Source organism: Scyliorhinus torazame, chromosome 8, assembly GCF_047496885.1.
Source record: "Scyliorhinus torazame isolate Kashiwa2021f chromosome 8, sScyTor2.1, whole genome shotgun sequence".
Lineage (NCBI taxonomy): Eukaryota > Metazoa > Chordata > Chondrichthyes > Carcharhiniformes > Scyliorhinidae > Scyliorhinus > Scyliorhinus torazame.
This window is the reverse complement of record NC_092714.1, coordinates 150547877-150568474: the sequence shown is the minus strand read 5'-3', so window position 1 is coordinate 150568474 and position 20598 is coordinate 150547877. Positions and strand designations below refer to the sequence as shown.

General features: G+C 46.4%; 1 protein-coding gene across 2 annotated transcripts in view; it reads right to left on the bottom strand.

Moving 5' to 3' along the window:
- Positions 1-20598, bottom strand: part of LOC140428191 (cilia- and flagella-associated protein 44) — a 371239-nt gene that overhangs the window by 210162 nt on the left and 140479 nt on the right. For both annotated transcript variants that reach the window (XM_072514361.1, XM_072514362.1), the window contains 2 exons: positions 16052-16261; positions 13718-13828 (listed from right to left, as the gene is read on the bottom strand). In XM_072514361.1, coding sequence (XP_072370462.1) covers positions 13718-13828; positions 16052-16261 — 321 coding nt within the window. The remainder of the gene's footprint in view (positions 1-13717; positions 13829-16051; positions 16262-20598) is intronic.

The following is a 20598-nucleotide window of genomic DNA, read 5'->3' as shown; positions in this document are numbered from 1 at the left end:
TAGCTCAATCCTACAATTTTGCTGCACTAAATGACTCAATGATCAGAGACCAGATAGTATTTGGAATAACTGATGAACACCTTAGAGAGAGATTACTTAAGCAAAAAGATTTGACTCTTGAAATCGCTATTGAAACGTGTTTGGTGCATAACAGTCCAAAATTCAATACTTACAGTACAAGATTGGTGAAAGTGGCGCCAAAACCCTCCACGAGGTTGAGTGTATCCAGGCAGTGTCACAATTGAAGAGGCTCCATGTTTCCAGCGGCAGCCATCTTGCGCGCGCACACTTGGGCCCTGCGCACGCGCAGTTTGCAACCATACTGCGCATGCGCGAAGATGCACGGAATGTCATGACGTTGACACGATGACGTGCACGAGGTGTGGAACCGCCCACTTTTGAAAAAAATGCCCTCCAAAAGGCAAACAATGTCTCCAATGTGGGAGACTAAACCACTATGCTGCTCAGTGCAGATCTGCAGTACAATTTAAAAGACAAAGACAGAATTTAAAGCAGAGTCGCATTAGAAGTATACAACTCAAAACAGATGAGTCAGATCAAGATAGTGCAACGGATCCAGAAGATGATTGCCTGGATAAAACATTCCAACTGGGAATTATTAAAAAGTTTGAAAATTCCACAGAGAATACCATCGCAAGCAAAATCAATCCATGCCATTGATTCCGAAGCTGAATGGAACATAGTGTTGGATGTGAACAGATGCCCGATTAAATTCAAGCTGGATACAGGTGCCTCCGCTAACCTGGTTTTGAAGCTCGACTTCACGAAGCTCAAGCAAGCTCCCAAACTCCTTCCAGCTGCCTGCAAACTTCAGGACTACAATAGCAACGCAATCTCATCATTGGGGTCATGCCATTTAATAGTGTCCAACAAACACAGAGACGAGCCTGAGATTTGAGATTGTCCAATCAGACAAGTCGTCGCTCTTAGGTGCAAAATCCTTATTCAAAGAATTTACACATTGACGTTGTCTCATCAAGCTCTTCAGATCAGAATTGGAGGAATACTGGATCAATACCCAGATGTCTTCAGCAGAATGGGCATACTTCCATTTGAATAGAACATTTTATTGCATGCCGATCCGAAACCAGTAGTTCACCCACTAAGGAGAGTTCCTGCTCCAATGAGGGAACGGTTAAGATCAGAACTTGCAAGTCTACAGAAGAAAGGCATCATCTCCAAGTCACGGAACTGGCTGACTGGGTCAGTTCGATGGTGTGCATAAGAAAGCCTTTGGGTGATTTAAGAATTTGTATCGACCCCAAGGATCTAAACAGAAACATCATGTGGGAACACTACCCGATCCCAAAAAGAGAAGAGATTACAAAAGCGAGATGGCACATGCGCGCATCTTCACCAAGCTAGATGCATCCCAAGGATTCTGGCAAATACAACTAGAAGAATCCAGTAGAAAGCTCTGCACCTTCAATACACCTTTCAGCAGATTTTGTTACAATCGAATGCCATTTGGGATCATCTCGGCGTCTGAAATATTCCACCGCATCATAGAACAGATGATGGAAGGAATAGCCGGAGTCCGCGTCTACATGGATGATGTTATCATCTGGTCTTCGACTGCAGAGGAACATGTGTCGTGACTGCAGAGAGTCTTCAAATGCATACACGCGCATGGCCTCAAGCTAAACAAATCCAAATGCAGCTTTGGAACGTCCACGCTCAAGTTCCTGGGTGACCAGATATCGGAACACGGTGTACGACCGGACATAGACAAGATAAAAGCTACTGAAGCAATGAAAGTCCCTGAGGACAAGAAAGCAGTTCTTCGCTTCCTTGGAGTAGTGAATTTTTTAGGCAAATTTATCCCAAATTTGGCCAACCACACAACATCTCTAAGAAAGTTAATCAAGAAATCAACCTTGTTTGAGTGGACGACGGAACATCAAAAAGGTGGGTGGAGTTAAAGGCAAAACTCACAACTGCACTCATCTTAGCGTCCTTTGATCCAGATCGTGAAATCAAGATTTCGACTGACGCAAGTCAGGATAGAATTGGAGCAGTGTTGTTACAGAAAGATGACACCTCGTCATGGGTTCCAGTAGCATATACATCACAGGCAATGACACCGACGGAGACTCGTTACGCTGAAATTGAAAAGGAGTGTTTAGGTGTTCTCACCGGAATTTTAAAATTCCATGATTACGTCTACGGCCTACCAACATTCACTGTTGAAACGGATCATAGACCGCTGGTGCACATCATCCAAAAGAACCTAAATGATATGATTCCTCGATTACAAAGAATACTATTCAAACTTCGGAGATGTGATTCGGAGATGTGATTCAATCGTGTATATACGTCTGGCAAAGTTCTAATCATTGCAGACGCATTGTCTTGTTCAGTTACTTCACCAAGTGAACCACTAGAGATAATCCAACACATTGAGTCTCAGGTACAAATGTGTGCAGACAACCTTCCTGCAACGGACAAAAAAATAATTCTCATCAGAGAAGAAATGAAAAAAGATCCATTGCTGCAATGAGTCATTCATAACCTCAACAATGGGTGGCCGAAAAGGCAATGTCCGCAATTCCACAATGTTAAAGCCGACTTAATGATGATTAATGGTATACTGCTGAGGCTGGACAGAATAGTCATTCCACTACGTCTCAGGCCTATGGTACTTTGTCAAATTCACGAGGGACACCTTCGAATAGAAAAATTTAAACGAAGGGCTAGACAAGCCGTCTACTGGCCTGGCATCAATAGGGACATCACAGACATAGTCTTGGGTTGTGAGACCTGTCAGAAGTTCCAACCAGCGCAGTGTAAGGAGACTCTTCAACCACACGTCTTGGAAACCTCTCCTTGGTCCAAGGTAGGCATTGACCTATTCCACTCTAATGGTCGTGACTACATACTCCTTATAGACTACTACTCAAACTACCCTGAAGTACTGAAGCTGTCTGACCTCACCTCAAAGCCCGTGATCAGAGCAAGCAAAGAAACTTTCTCTCATCACGGCATACCGAATACTGTTATGACTGATAACGGACCGTTCTTTCACAGTCAAGACTGGACTGCATTTGCAAAATGCTACAACTTTAAGCACGTCACCTCTAGACCGCACTACTCGCAGTCCAATGGCAAAATTGAAAAGGGGGTGCACATAGTCAAACAGTTAATCAACAAACCCTCGGATTCAGCATCTGACATTCACATTGCACTACTCTCATATCGTGCTACTACATCATCGACTGGCATGTCACCAGCTCAACTTCTGATGAACAGGGATCTGAGAACAACGCTTCCGGCTCCACAACTACGTAATCCTGATCACCTACCAGTGATAAAGAAGATGCAACAGCTTTGTGATGAACAAAAATATTACGACGACAGATATGCAACCGATCAGGACTTGTTATCTCCAGAAGATACTGTCAGAATCAATATACCTAATGGAGGTTGGTCGGCTCCAGCTGTCATCATTCGACAAGCTGCACCCAGATTCTACATTTTAAAAACATCTGATGGCAACATCATTCGCAGAAATCGAAGGGCACTTCAAAAACTCACATGCCCACAACCAGTTTTTCCTCAAGTGTCGTCTACTGAAGAAATATTTTGGGACACCATAACCAACAACTCTGCTAGTTGTGATTCACACACAACTATCAAAACATCATGAATGTGCTGCCGCCATTCCTGTTTATTTTCTAATGCCTGCCGATTTTCCTGCCAAAGGCATTTTTTAGAGAGATTGAAGGGATGGTGACCTCGTTCATATGGGAAGGGAAGGTGGCCAGAATTAGAAAGGTGCTACGACAGAGAGGAAGGCAGGCAGGAGGTTTGGGTCTTCCGAACCTGATATATTATAACTGGGTGGCAAATGTGGAGAAGGTACAGAGCTGGGTCAGAGGGGTTGACTTCCAATCGGTCAGAGTGGAGGAGAGTTTGTGTAGGGGACGGGATTGAAGGCGCTAGCGACAGCGCCGCCCCCGACGGAGATACTCAGGGAGTCCGGTAGTAATAGCTTCGTTGAGAATTTGGAGGCAGTTTCCCCAGTACTTCGGGTTGGGGGCAGGGTCAAGGGAAATGCCGATTCGGGGGAACCATAGATGAGTGCCAGGGATGGAAATTTTCGGAGATGTGAGGAGAAAGGAATTAGGACACTAAAGCATTTGTTTTTTGGGGTCAGTTTGCGGGATTAAAGGAGCTGGGACCGAAGTATGGAGCAGGGGGAAGAATTTAGATACATGCAGGTTCGAGACTTTGCCAGAAAGGAGATACAGAGCTTCCCAGTAGAGCCGGCTTCCACATTGCTGGAGGAGGTGCTGACGACAGGGGGACTGAAGAAGAGGGTAGTATCGGCGGTTTGCGGGACTATTTTGGAGGAGGAGAAGGTGCCGCTGGAAGGGCTCAAGGCAAAGTGGGAGGAAGAGTTGGGGGAGGGTATGGAGGAGGGGTTCTGGTGTGAGGTGTTCCGGAGGGTGAACGCGTTCCCTCGTGTGCGAGGTTGGGGTTGATGCAGCTGAACGCGGTGTATAGAGCAGGCATTGTTAAACTCGGGGGCGCAACCCACGGGTTGGTCGCGGGCGGGTGTCAGGATGGTCGCGGAGCCGTCCGTCGCGGCGCTCCCTATCGCGCAAATCTGTGCGCAACAGTCGCAGCAGCCGGCTGTTAATAACGCCGACTGCAAGCGGCATTCAAAATGGCCGCGAACATGTAAAAAAATTGTGGCCGCACTGTGCATGTGTGCCAGATCATCGGGCACGCATGCGCAGTGCGGCCGCTTTTTTTTTTTAAACGGCCGCAGCTTTTTGTTTTACAAGTTCTGGGGGTTTTTATTCATTTATTTGATTCATTTAATTTTTATTTTTTTCATTTATTTTATTCATTTAATTTTAGTTTTTTTTTTACAAGTTCAGGGGGGTTTATTTGATAAAATTTTACAAGAAAAAAATGCAGAACTTTGGACAGATGGAGACTCTATGCTTTCCGACATCAGATGGCTTCACCTTCATCCAGCAGGTTCCATTAAGACCATAAGACCATAAGACATAGGAGCGGAAGTAAGGCCATTCGGCCCATCGAGTCCACTCCACCATTCAATCATGGCTGATTTCAACTCCATTTACCCGCTCTCTCTCCATAGCCCTTAATTCCTCGAGAAGTCAAGAATTTATCAACTTCTGTCTTAAAGACACTCAACGTCCCGGCCTCCACCGCCCTCTGTGGCAATGAATTCCACAGACCAACCACTCTCTGGCTGAAGAAATTTCTCCTCATCTCTGTTCTAAAGTGACTCCCTTTTATTCTAAGGCTGTGCCCCCGGGTCCTAGTCTCCCGTGCTAATGGAAACAACTTCCCTACGTCCACCCAATCTAAGCCATTCATTATCTTGTAAGTTTTTATTAGATCTCCCCTCAACCTCCTAAACTCCAATGAATATAATCCCAGGATCCTCAGACGTTCATCGTATGTTAGGCCTACCATTCCTGGGATCATCTGTGTGAATCTCCGCTGGAATCGCTCCAGTGCCAGTATGTCCTTCCTGAGGTGTGAGGCCCTCACAGTATTCTAAATGGGGCCTAACTAGTGCTTTATAAAGCTTCAGAAGTACATCCCTGCTTTTATATTCCAAGCCTCTTGAGATAAATGACAACATTGCATTTGCTTTCTTAATTACGGACTCAACCTGCAAGTTTACCTTTAGAGAAACCTGGACTAGGACTCCCAAGTCCCTTTGCACTTCAGCATTACGAATTTTGTCACCGTTTAGAAAATAGTCCATGCCTCTATTCTTTTTTCCAAAGTGCAAGACCTCGCACTTGCCCACGTTGAATTTCATCAGCCATTTCTTGGACCACTCTCCTAAACTATCTAAATCTTTCTGCAGCCTCCCCACCTCTTCAATACTACCTGCCCCTCCACCTATCTTTGTATCATCGGCAAACTTAGCCAGAATGCCCCCAGTCCCGTCATCTAGATCGTTAATATATAAAGAGAACAGCTGTGGCCCCAACACTGAACCCTGCGGGACACCACTCATCACCGGTTGCCATTCCGAAAAAGAACCTTTTATCCCAACTCTCTGCCTTCTGCCTGACAGCCAATCGTCAATCCATGTTAGTACCTTGCCTCGAATACCATTTTACTCAGCAGTCTCCCGTGAGGCACCTTATCAAAGGCCTTTTGGAAGTCAAGATAGCTAACATCCATTGGCTCTCCTTGGTCTAACCTATTTGTTATCTCTTCAAAGAACTCTAACAGGTTTGTCAGGCACGACCTCCCCTTACTAAATCCATGCTGACTTGTCCTAATCCGACTCTGCACTTCCAAGAATTTAGAAATCTCATCCTTAACAATGGATTCTAGAATCTTGCCAACAACCGAGGTTAGGCTAATTGGCCTATAATTTTCCATCTTTTTCCTTGTTCCCTTCTTGAACAGGGGGGTTACAACAGTGATTTTCCAATCCTCTGGGACTTTCCCTGACTCCAGTGACTTTTGAAAGATCATAACTAACGCCTCCACTATTTCTTCAGCTATCTCCTTTAGAACTCTAGGATGTAGCCCATCTGGGCCCAGAGATTTATCAATTTTTAGACCTCTTAGTTTCGCTAGCACTTTCTCCTTTGTGATGGCTACCATATTCAACTCTGCCCCCTGACTCTCCTGAATTGTTGGGATATTACTCATGTCTTCTACTGTGAAGACTGACGCAAAGTACTTATTTAGTTCCTCAGCTATTTCCTTGTCTCCCATCACTAGATTACCAGCGTCATTTTGGAGCGGCCCAATGTCTACGTTTGCCTCCCGTTTGTTTTTAATGTATTTAAAGAAACTTTTACTATCATTCCTAATGTTACTGGCTAGCCTACCTTCATAATTGATCCTCTGTTTCCTTATTTCTCTCTTTGTTATCCTCGGTTTGTTTTTGTAGCCTTCCCAATCTTCTGACTTCCCACTACTCTTTGCCACATTATAGGCTTTCTCTTTTGCTTTGATGCATTCTCTAACTTCCTTTGTCAGCCATGGCTGCCTAATCCCCCCTCTGATAACCTTTCTTTTCTTTGGGATGAACCTCTGTACTGTGTCCTCAATTACTACCAGAAACTCCTGCCATTGCTGTTCTACTGTCTTTCCCACTAGGCTCTGCTCCCAGTCGATTTTTGTCAGTTCCTCCCTCATGCCCCTGTAGTTACCTTTATTTAACTGTAACACCTTTACATCTGATTCTACCTTCTTTCTTTCAAATTGGAGATTGACTTCTACCATATTATGATCACTGCCTCCTAAGTGCTCCCTTACTTCAAGATCTTTAATCAAGTCTGGCTCATTGGAGGAATGTACGAGGGCCAATGGGACCCAAAATCATTTCCTCCATTTTTGTCAGCAGCAAAGAAGGTAAGAGAAAATGGTGGGTCGCGCAGGTCGGCCGGCGTGAGTCGCGCAGGTCGGCCGGCGTGGGTCGCGCAGGTCGGCCGGCGTGGGTCGCGAAGCTCAGCCGGCGTGGGTCGCAGGTTGGCCAGGTTGGGTCCCGAAGGTTGGCTGGTTGGTAAAAATGGGTCCCCAGAAAAAAAGTTTGAAGAACACTGGTAGAGAGCACACCTTACAAGGGCGAGGGTGAGCCGGCCCTTGGAGGGAGTAGAAGATGTGTGTGAACGTTGCAAGAGGGCCCCGCAAACCACGTTCGTATGTTTTGGTCCTGTCTAAAGCTGGCGGATTACTGGAAGGAGGTTTTTAGGGTAATCTCTAAAGTGGTGCACGTGAAACTGGACCCGGGCCCTCGGGAGGCCATATTCGGGGTGTCGGACCAGCCGGGGTATGAAACGGGTGCGGAAGCAGATGTTGCAGCCTTCGCCTCGTTGATCGCACGAAGGCGGATCCTGTTAGGGTGGAGATCTACCTCTCCACCCTGTACCCTGGCGTGACGAGGGGACCTGCTGGAATTCTTGACGCTTGAAAAGGTCAAATTTGAACTGAGGGGACGGATGGAGGGGTTCTACAATTCATGTGCGTTATTCATTATTCACTTTCGAGAATTGGATTACATCGAGAATTAGGGGGGTTGCTCTGGGAGGAGGGGGACTGTATGTGTTAATGATGACTATGGGTGATTCCTGATTCCTTTTTGTCATTTGCTTATGTTAACATGCAGACTAATGTTTGGGGTTTGGTGGGAGGATGGGATCGTTGTTATTCGTATGGGGATTAACATTGTTTCGTTACTGATTAATGTTTATTGTTGGGTGTAAATTTGGGAGAAAATGTGAAAAAGGAGAATAAAAATATTTTAAAAAAACTATCAAAACATCGACGTCTCCACTGCAACTTCTAAGAAGGTCAGAGAACAAGACTGAGACCTAAAGGACTGAACTTATGAACATTATTTTCATATATTTGCTGTGTATATAAGTCATACATATCATATGTAGATAGAAATGTAACTAAAGGATTATTCACAACACCTAGCTGTGGCATGACCACGAGAGCGCATTACAAGACCCACTGTATTATAAGAGCTCCCTGAGGCTCTCTTTCCAGCAGGAGTTACATGAGAACAGCAGTGTAGTAGAGAGGATCTCAGCCTAGCCACCACGTGTAGCTTAGACACAGTTTGTACAGTTAATTATCCTTACTTTATTGCTAGAGTTAGTTCAGTGGAGTGTCAAACTCATTTATTTGTTTTATCGTTGCTTGATAAATTCTTTCAGTTTACTTTGAAGACTCGAGTGTTCTTCAACATCATCTACAGTTAGTAACGACATATACTACTTAAACCCAGTAATATAACACCACCAAACCCTTAATCCATCTCTCCAGGCATCCCCCCATTCTCGGGTGCACCGCATGCAAGTGATGGGTGTGAGCAAGCACTCAGCAGACAGGCAGGGGTCAGACTATGGCATAGATTGAGGAGTACAGCGCTCATCTCTCTGCAATTTATCATCACCCCCCTGCCCTTGGCAGTGACCTGCTGATGGTGCCGACACAATCTCAGCACCCTTGAGTGATGTGACACATATCCTTGGAGGGTGGAAAATGAGAGTGAGGGGGGCAGAGTGATGGAACATGCCACGTCCTAAGTGAATCGAGTGAGTATGAGGGCCTCCGTGGCCCTCCAGGCTTGCCGGACCCTCATCGCTGTCCGTGTCCTGCAGCTTCCAGCTGGTCCTCAGGACCCCTGCTGGTCCTACGCCACTTCATCATCTTCATCTTCCAACAAGGCATTTGTCAGGGCTAAAATGCTGGGAACAGACGAAGCCTGTGTGGAATATACGGAAAGTAGGAAGGAACTTAAGCAAGGAGTCAGGAGGGCTAGAAGGGGTCACGAAAAGTCATTGGCAAATAGGGTTAAGGAAAATCCCAAGGCTTTTTACACGTACATAAAAAGCAAGAGGGTAGCCAGGGAAAGGGTTGGCCCACTGAAGGATAGGCAAGGGAATCTATGTGTGGAGCCAGAGGAAATGGGCGAGGTACTAAATGAATACTTTGCATCAGTATTCACCAAAGAGAAGAAATTGGTAGATGTTGAGTCTGGAGAAGGGTGTGTAGATAGCCTGGGTCACATTGAGATCCAAAAAGACGAGGTGTTGGGTGTCTTAAAAAATATTAAGGTAGATAAGTCCCCAGGGCCTGATGGGATCTACCCCAGAATACTGAAGGAGGCTGGAGAGGAAATTGCTGAGGCCTTGACAGAAATCTTTGGATCCTCACTGTCTTCAGGCGATGTCCCGGAGGACTGGAGAATAGCCAATGTTGTTCCTCTGTTTAAGAAGGGTAGCAAGGATAATCCCGGGAACTACAGGCCGGTGAGCCTTACTTCAGTGGTAGGGAAATTACTGGAGAGAATTCTTCGAGACAGGATCTACTCCCATTTGGAAGCAAATGGACGTATTAGTGAGAGGCAGCACGATTTTGTGAAGGGAAGGTCGTGTCTCACTAACTTGATCGAGTTTTTCGAGGAGGTCACAAAGATGATTGATGCAGGTAGGGCAGTGGATGTTGTCTATATGGACTTCAGTATGACCTTTGACAAGGTCCCTCATGGTAGACTAGTACAAAAGGTGAAGTCACACAGGATCAGGGGTGAGCTGGCAAGGTGGATACAGAACTGGCTAGGTCATAGAAGGCAGAGAGTAGCAATGGAAGGATGCTTTTCTAATTGGAGGGCTGTGACCAGTGGTGTTCCACAGGGATCAGTGCTGGGACCTTTGCTCTTTGTAGTATATATAAATGATTTGGAGGAAAATGTAACTGGTCTGATTAGTAAGTTTGCAGACGACACAAAGGTTGGTGGAATTGTGGATAGCGATGAGGACTGTCAGAGGATACAGCAGGATTTAGATTGTTTGGAGACTTGGGCGGAGAGATGGCAGATGGAGTTTAATCCGGACAAATGTGAGCTAATTCATTTTGGAAGGTCTAAGGCAGGTAGGGAATATACAGTGAATGGTAGAACCCTCAAGAGTATTGAAAGTCAAAGAGATCTAGGAGTACAGGTCCACAGGCCATTGAAAGGGGCAACACAGGTGGAGAAGGTAGTCAAGAAGGCATATGGCATGCTTGCCTTCATTGGCCGGGGCATTGAGTATAAGAATTGGCAAGTCATGTTGCAGCTGTATAGAATCTTAGTTAGGCCACACTTGGAGTATAGTGTTCAATTCTGGTCGCCACACTACCAGAAGGATGTGGAGGCTTTAGAGAGGATGCAGAAGAGATTTGCCAGAATGTTGCCTGGGATGGAGGGCATTAGCTATGAGGAGCGGTTGAATAAACTCGGTTTGTTCTCACTGGAACGAAGGAGGTTGAGGGGAGACCTGATCGAGGTCTACAAAATTATGAGGGGCATAGACAGAGTGGATAGTCAGAGGCTTTTCCCCAGGGTAGAGGGGTCAATTACTAGGGGGCATAGGTTTAAGGTGAGAGGGGCAAGGTTTAGAGTAGATGTACGAGGCAAGTTTTTTACGCAGAGGGTAGTGGGTGCCTGGAACTCGCTACCGGAGGAGGTGGTGGAAGCAGGGACGATAGTGACATTTAAGGGGCATCTTGACAAATACATGAATAGGATGGGAATAGAGGGATACGGACCCAGGAAGTGTAGAAGATTGTAGTTTAGTCGGGCAGCATGGTCGGCACGGGCTTGGAGGGCCGAAGGGCCTGTTCCTGTGCTGTACATTTCTTTGTTCTTTGTTTGTTCTAAGGTGGCCACATGTTCCTCAACACCAACCTCCAGCTCATTACCATGCAGCTGTGCAAGGTTGTGGAGGGCACAGCAGACCACCACAAAGTGGGTGACCTTCCGGACGGTGTACTGCAGGGCACCACCAGATCGGTTGAGGCATTGGAACCGCATGTTCAGAAGTCAAGCACCACTCAATCATAGCCCAGGTGGCTGCATGGGCCTCGTTGTACCGGGTCTCTGCTTCATTCTCCGGCCTCCATACTGGCGTCATTAGTCAGGTCAGCAGATACCCCTTATCCCCCAAGAGCTAGCCACCCATCCTGGGGTGCTCGTCGAAGAGGAAGGGATGACCGACTGCCCCAGGACAGCGGGCGTACACGTGCATGATCTACATCTGGTGGTCACACACAAGTTGTATGTTGAGGGAGTGGAACCTCTTTCTGCTAACGTAGGACACTCCCAGATAACCAGGTGAGCGCAAGGCGATATGCGTGGCATCTATGACCCCCTGGAGGGGCATCCTGGTGATGGCAGAGAAACCTGCTGCAATGGCATCTGGCTGGGCTTAGTCCATGTCAAAGATAATGTAGTTTTGGACATTACAGGGCATCCATGACCTGTCGGATGCACATGTGGGCTGTGGCCTGTGAGATACCACACAGGCCCCACCTGGAGCTCTGGAATGATCCTGAGGCGCAAAGGTTCAGAGCTGCAGTGACCTTGATGGCCATCGGGGGTGGGTGTCCTCATCCTCCATGTGGTGCCAGGTCCGAGAGGACATGACATAGGTGCCGCACTGTTTCCTTGCTGAGGCGGAGCCTCCTGCGGCACTTGCTGTCCGTCATCTGTTCAAACGACCAGCAGCGTCTGTACACCCTCGGTCGTCGCAGGACTCCCCCTCTGGGTCTCTCCCTGGCCTGATGGGTGGCAGGGTCCTCAAAGTGTGGGGTGGGGTACGGCACGTGGGTCGCCGCCTTGAGCATCTGCAGACGATGCTGCTGCCACTGTCTCCGCCGCCTAGCTGCCCAGCCAAGCAGCAACACCACTAGGGCAAGTTCTGGGTCCAAAATCCCTGCCATAGCGTTCAATATCTTTAAGGAATTGGGAGAGGGTGGCTCCCATCACGGGACCCTCCATTCCACCACTGATTCCCCCACCCAAAAGACCATGAGACATAGGAGCAGAGTTAGGCCCTCGGCCCATCGAGTCTACTCCGCCATTCAATCATGGCTGAAACGAAAGAGAAAATGAGTCATTGGACTCAAAACGTTAGGTCGTTTCTCTCCCTACAGATGCTGCCAGACCTGCTGAGATTTTCCAACATTTTCTCTTTCGTTTCAGATTCCAGCATCCGCAGTAATTTGCCTTTATCCAATCATGGCTGATATTTTTCTCATCCCCATTCGCCTTCTCCCCATAACCCTTGATCCCCTTATTGATGAAAAACCTGTCAGCGATTTGGCCTCCAGTCTTCTGCGGCAAAGATTTCCACAGATTAACCACTCTCAGGCTGAAGAAATTCCTCCTCAGCCCTGTTTTAAAGGATCGTCCCTTTAGTCTGAGATTGTATCCTCCGCTTCTAGTTTTTCCTACAAGTGGAAACATCCTCTCCACGTTCACTCTATCAAGCCTCGCAGTAGCTTGTAAGTTTCAATAAGATCCCCCCTCAGCCCACCCAGAACGCCCTGCCCACGCACTCCTGGCCGCAGCGGCCCTCCGTAACCGGACCCCAGACCCTGTACCCCGGACACCAGCTCGTAGCGTCACCAGAGCCGGGTGCTGGTTCCCTCCCCCTTACACCCACCCACCCTCCGCCCATGGTCTTGTCCCCGGAGCTCTGTCCCTTCCCCTGGGTGCTCGGGACGGCTGCTGCGTGTGTGGTGTTGCCTCCCGCAGTGTTCAGACACAGTGTCCAGGCATCAAGGTGTGATTGGGATGCTTGGCAATGACTCTCCCATACGGCCCAGACCCAGAATAGTGCGCACCAAATACAGACCCAGAATTATGCACACCAAATACAAACAGAGAATAATGCACAGCAAATACAGACCCAGAATAATGCACACCGAATACAGACCCAGAATAATGCACATCAAATACAGACCCAGAATAATGCACATCAAATACAGGCCTGGAATAATGTGCACCAAATGCAGATCCAGAAACAGACTCATCAAATACAGACACAGAAATAGACATAGAAATACAGACATTGAAACAGACACACAAATACAGACACACAAAAACAGATACAGGAACACACGGACCAAATACATACACAGAAACACACAAATACAGATGCAGAAATGCATACCCAAATACAGACACAGAAATCTACTCACAAATACAGACACAGAAGCGTACACACCAAGTACAGGCACAGAAACAGACACAAAAATACAGTCACAGGTATACTTTGTCAAGGCATTCATAAAACTTTGTAGAAAGGTTTTGTGACAATCTTCATCTGACTATTAAATACACTCCATCCACCGGCATGAAATCAGTTTTACATTTCACTCCATAACAGTGTTGTAAAGTACATACATGGGTAGGTGGAGACCACTCCAAGCTCACAACTGGTCCTGGTACATTGATGAATCCCACTGGTGCATATTTATTCCCAGTTAGAAAGAAAAACACCGTGTTGTCTTTGCTCTATGAGGGAAGAAACAAAACATTGTGACCATGAGCACCCTCATTTTAAATTGTCACACATGGGGCTGAATTTTACAAGGTGCCACAGTCCCCACTACCCTCATTTAGAAATTAAGGGGCAGCCTGCCCACGATCCTGACAACTGCCCCACAGCAATGTAACATGATTGGAGCAGTGTAATTGCTTTAAGCAAAACCTCGGTCCACTATCTCAGCAGGGTGTCCTGCCTCAGGGAGCCACATCTAATCAGGTTGACCAGTGGCTCTGTAGTCCCAACAGGGTCAGCTGGGAGTTGCGGCAACTGCTGGGGCTACAGGCACTCCCAGAGCAATGAAGTATAGATGTAAGTCTGTGGTTAGATCTCTCAGTGAAGACATAGAGTGGGGGGGGGGGGGGGGGGGGGGGGGGGGGTTCTTGGCTACTGATGCCCCCAAGGAGCCTGCAAAGAAGGTCCTCAGCACCTTGCCCTCACCTAAAGCTGCTGGGCTTAATTGGCCAGTTAAGAGCTTCAATGGACTCAGGAATGGGTAGGCTGCCTGACACTTCCCCACCCCCTGTCAAACTCCTGTCTCAAAGGTGCTTATGGATTTTCCATAATAATTCCACAGAGATCTGATGATGCAGACCGTCTCATTTTTAATTGGATCTTCCTATTAATGTGACAGCCTATGAACAGTAGCTTGCTAACACTTCTATGAAATATCTTGAGATGTTTACTACTAAATAAATAATCATTGTTGTAGTTCTGTAGACATGTCAGTCACAGTTCAGTGGGTAGCACATCCGACTCTACATCAGAGGTTTGTGGATTTTCATCCCACTCCAGAGACTTGAGCACAAACATGCAAGTTGACACTCAGTGCATTCCTGAGGGTCCTGCTGCACTACATCTTTAGAATGAGATGGTAAACTAAGATCTCAGCTGCCTTCTTAAGTGTCCTGGCCAATATCTATTCCTCAATCAACAGCACAAAAAAACAGATTATCAGGTCATTATTCAATTTCTATTTGACGATGATATTAAACAATTTGGCAACTTTCAGATGACTTCTGACACATTTGTTCCTCAGTAACTGAATTTCTAAGTACATTTTCAATGCAAGAATTTAAACAGAATTCAAAAATCTTAGGATAGCATATTTCAATTTATATTAAATGTACATTTTGACTTTTCTTATCGTGTCTTAATTGGTCATTGTATTTCGCCCTTTTTCAAAAAAATCAGTTTTGATTAGACATTCTTCTCGGCATCAGTGTGAGTTTTCAATCAAATTTGTGTATTCATAGTATGTGCAGTTTTCTTTTCCTTATTCTTTCATGGGGTGTGGGCATCGCTGGCAAGGACAGTCCACCCCTAATTGTCCTTGAGCAAGACCAACACGGTGGTGCAGTGGTTAGCACTACTGCATCACGGCACCGAGGACCCGGATTCGAACCCGTCCTTGGGTCACTGTCCGTGTGGAGTTTGCACATTCTCCCCATGTCTGTGTGGGTCTCTTCCCCACAACCCAAAATATGTGCAGGGCAAGCGAATTGGCCACGCTAAATTGCCCCTTTATTGGAAAAAAATAATTAGGTACTCTAAATTTGTGTGTAAATAATAGACCTTGAGCAGCTTCTAAGATCATTTCAATGGGCAGTTAAGAGTCAATCAAATTGGTGTGGGTCTGGCGTCACATGTCGTCCAGACTGGCAAGAATGGCAGATTTTCCATCTCTAAAGGACAATAGCGAACCCGCTGGGGGTTTTCCAACAGTTGCTGATAGTTTTGTGGTCAACATTTCTGGGAGTAGCTTTTAATTCCAGATTTATTAATTTAATTCAAATTCCATCAGCTGCCAGTGACATTACCACTATGCAACCTTATCGTCGCCGAATGCACTTTGCAGCATGTCCCAGCATCAGGAGCAGTTCATGGGGAGATCGGTGGGACGGCTCATTCCATGAGTGAGCATTTAAGACTTTCTTCACCGTTTTCAGGAAACAGCCCAGGCAGAAGGGGGGGGGGGGGGGAGGAGCCTGAAGCTTCCTGGTACCATGCCAGTGACATCATAAATGCTCCACCGCATAGCAGTAATGAGGATGCAGGAGCCTGGCTGCGTGTCTCAAGGGGACGATGGGAGGAGTGACATGGAGAGCCAAGTCCGACAGAACAGCAGTGGAATAGCTCAGGTCCAGAGGAATTAGCAACGTCCTTTAAATGTGCTATCTGTACATACTTACACCTGTTGCAAGCATTTCTCCGTTGTAATCATAAGCAATTGCAGTGACATCTGCTGTGTGTGGCTTCAAGGCCTGTTTTAGTCGAATCTCAACCTCACCAACCTCTGATCGGCCAGCAACATGAGCAAGGTCTTGAGGGTTATATATTTCTAAGATGCGGATAACACCATCTTCAAAGCCTGCAACAATCATGTTTCCCTTTGGGTCGAGCTGCAAAGCAAAAAATGTTCTATATTTTAAAATTTCACATAAATTGAACAAAAATACAGGAATAAAATCAGCACTTTAAACTTGCCGGTAGGAGGGGAAAATCAATTGCAAAGAGATGTTTTGATTGGTGATAGGAACAGCAGAACTGGGCAACAGTACAATAAATATCCAGGTGCATCAATAGTGTTGGCTGAAAGATCAGCACATCACACTGGCCCGGACGTGGTCCCACAGAAAAAAAGTAAGTTTGAAGTGTTATGGATTAGGGGTTAGAAAACTCCAAAGTATATTATGAGTTCACCTGACCTATAACTGTTTATTGATTTTGGTTACGATGAGCACAAGAGCCTGACTTTCACGTGTTATTCAAGGCACTTTTAATCAAAAAAAACAAGCTTTATTCTTAGAATTTAGTTAACATTATATAAACACACACTGCAAGAATTTTTATCAACTACAAACATAAATACCCCACACAGCTACAGTAATAATATGTATAACCCTTAATGAATTCCTCCTTAACTGTTTCAATTCAATAACAAAATCCAAGTAAAACCTGAACCCCTTTGTCAAAGGTGTGGCCCAGCACATGGCATTCTTACTGTTATAAGACTTGTTATTGATACTCTTGTTCCCCTTTCCAAACAGCAAGTTTGAATTCCTTCCAGAAAGCAATTATCTCTTTTAAGTTATCAAGCAGTCTGAAAACAGCTTTTAAAATGAAGATAGAGAAACACTTTTTCCAAACTGTGCAGTTCAAAACCAGTCCAAAATCAAAGCGAAAGTAAAACCCACAGAGCCACAGCCCAGCTCCAAAACTCAAAACGGAAGTAAAAACTCACAGCCCAGCTCCACCCACACAATGACATCACTGAAGCCATGTGATAAGACAAAACATTTCTTAAAGGGACACTCCCATGACAGAAGGAGGAAGGATATTTTGAGAGGCTCAGTGTTGTACAGTGAGGGAGGAGCAGAGGATCAAATCAGCTTTTCCTGCTGCTACAAGAAACTTTATTAGCTACAAGCGAAATCATTGGGTCTTGAAAGGTGCTATACAAATGCAAGTCCTTTTTCCTTTCTGTTCTGACTTCCTTGTCTTCCCTCACCATCACTTTACCTGTGTTCATTTTTTCTATCAGGTACCCAAGAACGGCACCCTGCCCAGGCAATGGAGACAAGATGAAGACTAGTGGAGCTCAATTTTACATGCCCCAGAGGGTGTGTTTCCTGCAAAAGGGGAGGGCACGTAAAATAGGGTGAACGCCCATCCCATCATCTTCCCGCTCACCCGAGCTTACCACCATAATACAGAGGCGCGGGCAGCCCATCCGCCATATTTAAATAAATAATTAAGGGTTAATTAAGTTGGTATCAAGCCAACTCTCCCTGATAATATGCTTCCAGCACAATGAAACGATTGGCATGGGCAACCGGGTGGAAGCAGGAAGCCTGATTTTTTAATTTACCTGTTTAAAGGGCAGGAAGGTAAGGGGTACCCTCTTAGGGGTTGCTCTTTACTGATCACGGGATGATCACATCCAGCCTTAAATGGATGTGGACAATTAAATAACTAATCAAAGAAGAAGCCTCCACAAATTCCCCATTCCCAGTTATGGCAGAACCCAGCATATTAGTTATAGAGTCATAGAAGTTTACAGCATGGAAACAGGCCCTTCAGCCCAACTTGTCCATGCAACCCAGTTTCTATCACTAAGCTAGTCCCAATTGCCCACATTTGGCCCATATCCCTCTATACCCATCTTACCCATACAACTGTGTAAATGCTTTTTAAAAGACAAAATTGTACCCGCCTCTACTACTGCCACTGGCAGCTTGTTCCAGACACTCACCACCCTCTGTGTGAAAAAATTGCAGCTCTGGATAGGGAGGAGGTTCTGAGTGATCTGGCAGACTGAAAAGTAGATACATTTTCAGGACCAGATGAAATGTATCCCAGGCTGTTGAGTGAGGCAAAGGAGGAAATAGCAGAGGTGCTGGCAATAATTTTCAATGCCTCCTTGACCTCAGGAGAGGGGAGTGGTGCTGGGGGACTGGAAAATAGCCAATGTGGTACCTTTACTCAAGAAGGGAAGAAGAGATAAACCAGGAGACTACAGACCAGTCAATCTAACCTCAGCGGTGGAAAAACTATTGGAAGCAATTCTGAGGAACATAATTAATCTGCATTTGGAGAGGCAGGGATTAATCAAGAACAATCAGCATGGGTATGTTAAGGGGAGGTCATGTCTGACCAACTTGAAGAGGTGACCAGGCGTGTGGACGAGGGAAATGCATTTGAGGTAGCCTCCTTGGACTTCAGCAAGGCGTTTGATAAGGTCCACACGGAAGACTGATCGCGAAGGTAAGAGCCCATGGGATTCAAGGAAATTTGGCAAATTGGATCCCAAATTGGCTGAGTGGCAGGGGTCGGTGTTGGGGCTCTTGTTGTTTGTGGTTTATATAAATGATTTAGACATGAATGTAGGTGGGTTGATCAGTAAGTTTGTGGATGATACGAAAATTGGTGGGGTGGTAAATAATGAGGAGGATAGCCTTCGATTACAGAAGGATATAGACGGGCTGGTCAGATGGGCTGATCAGTGGCAAATGGAATTCAATCCGGATAAGTGTGAGGTTATGCACTTGGGCAGGACAAACAAGGCATGGGAATACATGATAAACGGCAGGACACTGGGAAGCACTGAGGATAAGAGGGATGTTGGTGTGCATGTACACCCATCCCTGAAGGTAGCAGAGCAGGTGGATACAGTGGTTAAGAAGGCATATGGTACACTTGCCTTCATTAGCCGAGGCATAGAGTTTAAGAGCAGGGAGGTTATGCTGGAACTGTATAAAACGTTGGTTAGGCCACAGCTCGAGTATTGTGTGCAGTTCTGAAATCCACATTATAAGAGGGATGTGATAGTGCTGGAAAGGGTGCAGAGGAAATTTACCAGGATGTTGCCTAGGCTGGAGAGTTTTAGTTATGAAGAGAGATTGGATAGACTTGGATTGTTTTCCTTGGAGCAGAGAGACTGAGGGGGATCATGATTGGGATGTATAAACTTATGAGGCGTATAGATAGAGCAGACAGAAAGAAGTGATTCCCCTTGGTGGAGGGATCAATGACCAGGGGGCATTGATTTAAGGTAAGAGGCAGGAGGTTTAGAGGGGATGTGAGGAAAATGTTTTTACCGAGGGTGGTGGGAGTTTGGAATTCCTCGCAGTGGAAATGGCTGGCTTAAGGGGGTGGGGGGAGTGTGAGAGAACCCCAATTAGATTGGTTACATGGAATGTGTGGGGTTTGCGGGGGTCCAGTTGAGCATACGAGAGTTTTCTCACAGTTGAAGAGTTTGAGGCCCGATGTGGTGCTTTTGCAGGAGACCCGCATGCGAGTGATGGACCAGATTAGGCTCCGTAAGGGTTGGGTGAATCAGGTGTTCTACTCGGGCTTTGATAGCAGGGCCCGGGGGGTGGGAAATAAAAGAGTTTGGTTTCAGATAGGGAAGGTGGTAGCAGTGGTAGGTATGTCATAGTTACAGGGACGAGAAGGTAAGTCAATGGTTTTGGTGAGTGTGTACGCTCCAAATTGGAAAGATGTAGCTTTTATGAAGAGGATGTTGGCTGCCATACGAGATATGGGCATGCACCAGTTGATCTTGGGGGGCGATTTGAATTGCGTTTTGAATCCTAAGTTGGACCGGTCTGAGCCAAAGCCATTGGCCTTTTCGGGGTAGCAAAGGTACTGACGGTGTTTATGAGGAGATGGGTGGAGCGGATCCGTGGTGGTTTTTGCACCCGGGGGGGGGGGCGGGGGGGGGAATTCTCCTTTTCTCCGGTGTATTCGCTTATATCAACTTTTTCATGATGGGGCGGTCTCTGCTGCCAGGTGTGAGGAAAGCGGAATATTCCGCCATAATCACCTTGCGCATTCCCTTAGTGTCTGTCTTCTCTCTATCTTTGTCTATCCTGGTGCACCTACATTGTGCTACTCCAGTGGCTGCAGCTTGGCTGGTGGAAGGCTGCTGATTTTCAGTGGGAGAGACTGTAGATGGCTTTGCAGGATGACCTCGAACAGCGCCATGTCTTGAGGAATTGGCGGACTCGAACATCTTGACTACTCTTCGGTTTGGCTGACAGGAAGGCAACAACGGCAGCACAAAGTGCTCAGAGTCAAGGTGGAGGATCTGGAGAACAGGTCAAGGCGGCAGAATCTACAAATTGTGGGCCTGGCTGGGGGGCTGCAGGGCCCGAAGCCAACTGAGGACTTCACGAAGATGCTGGCAGAGTTTGTTGGAAAAGGGGAAAGAACCTTCCTGACATGAGCTGGACAG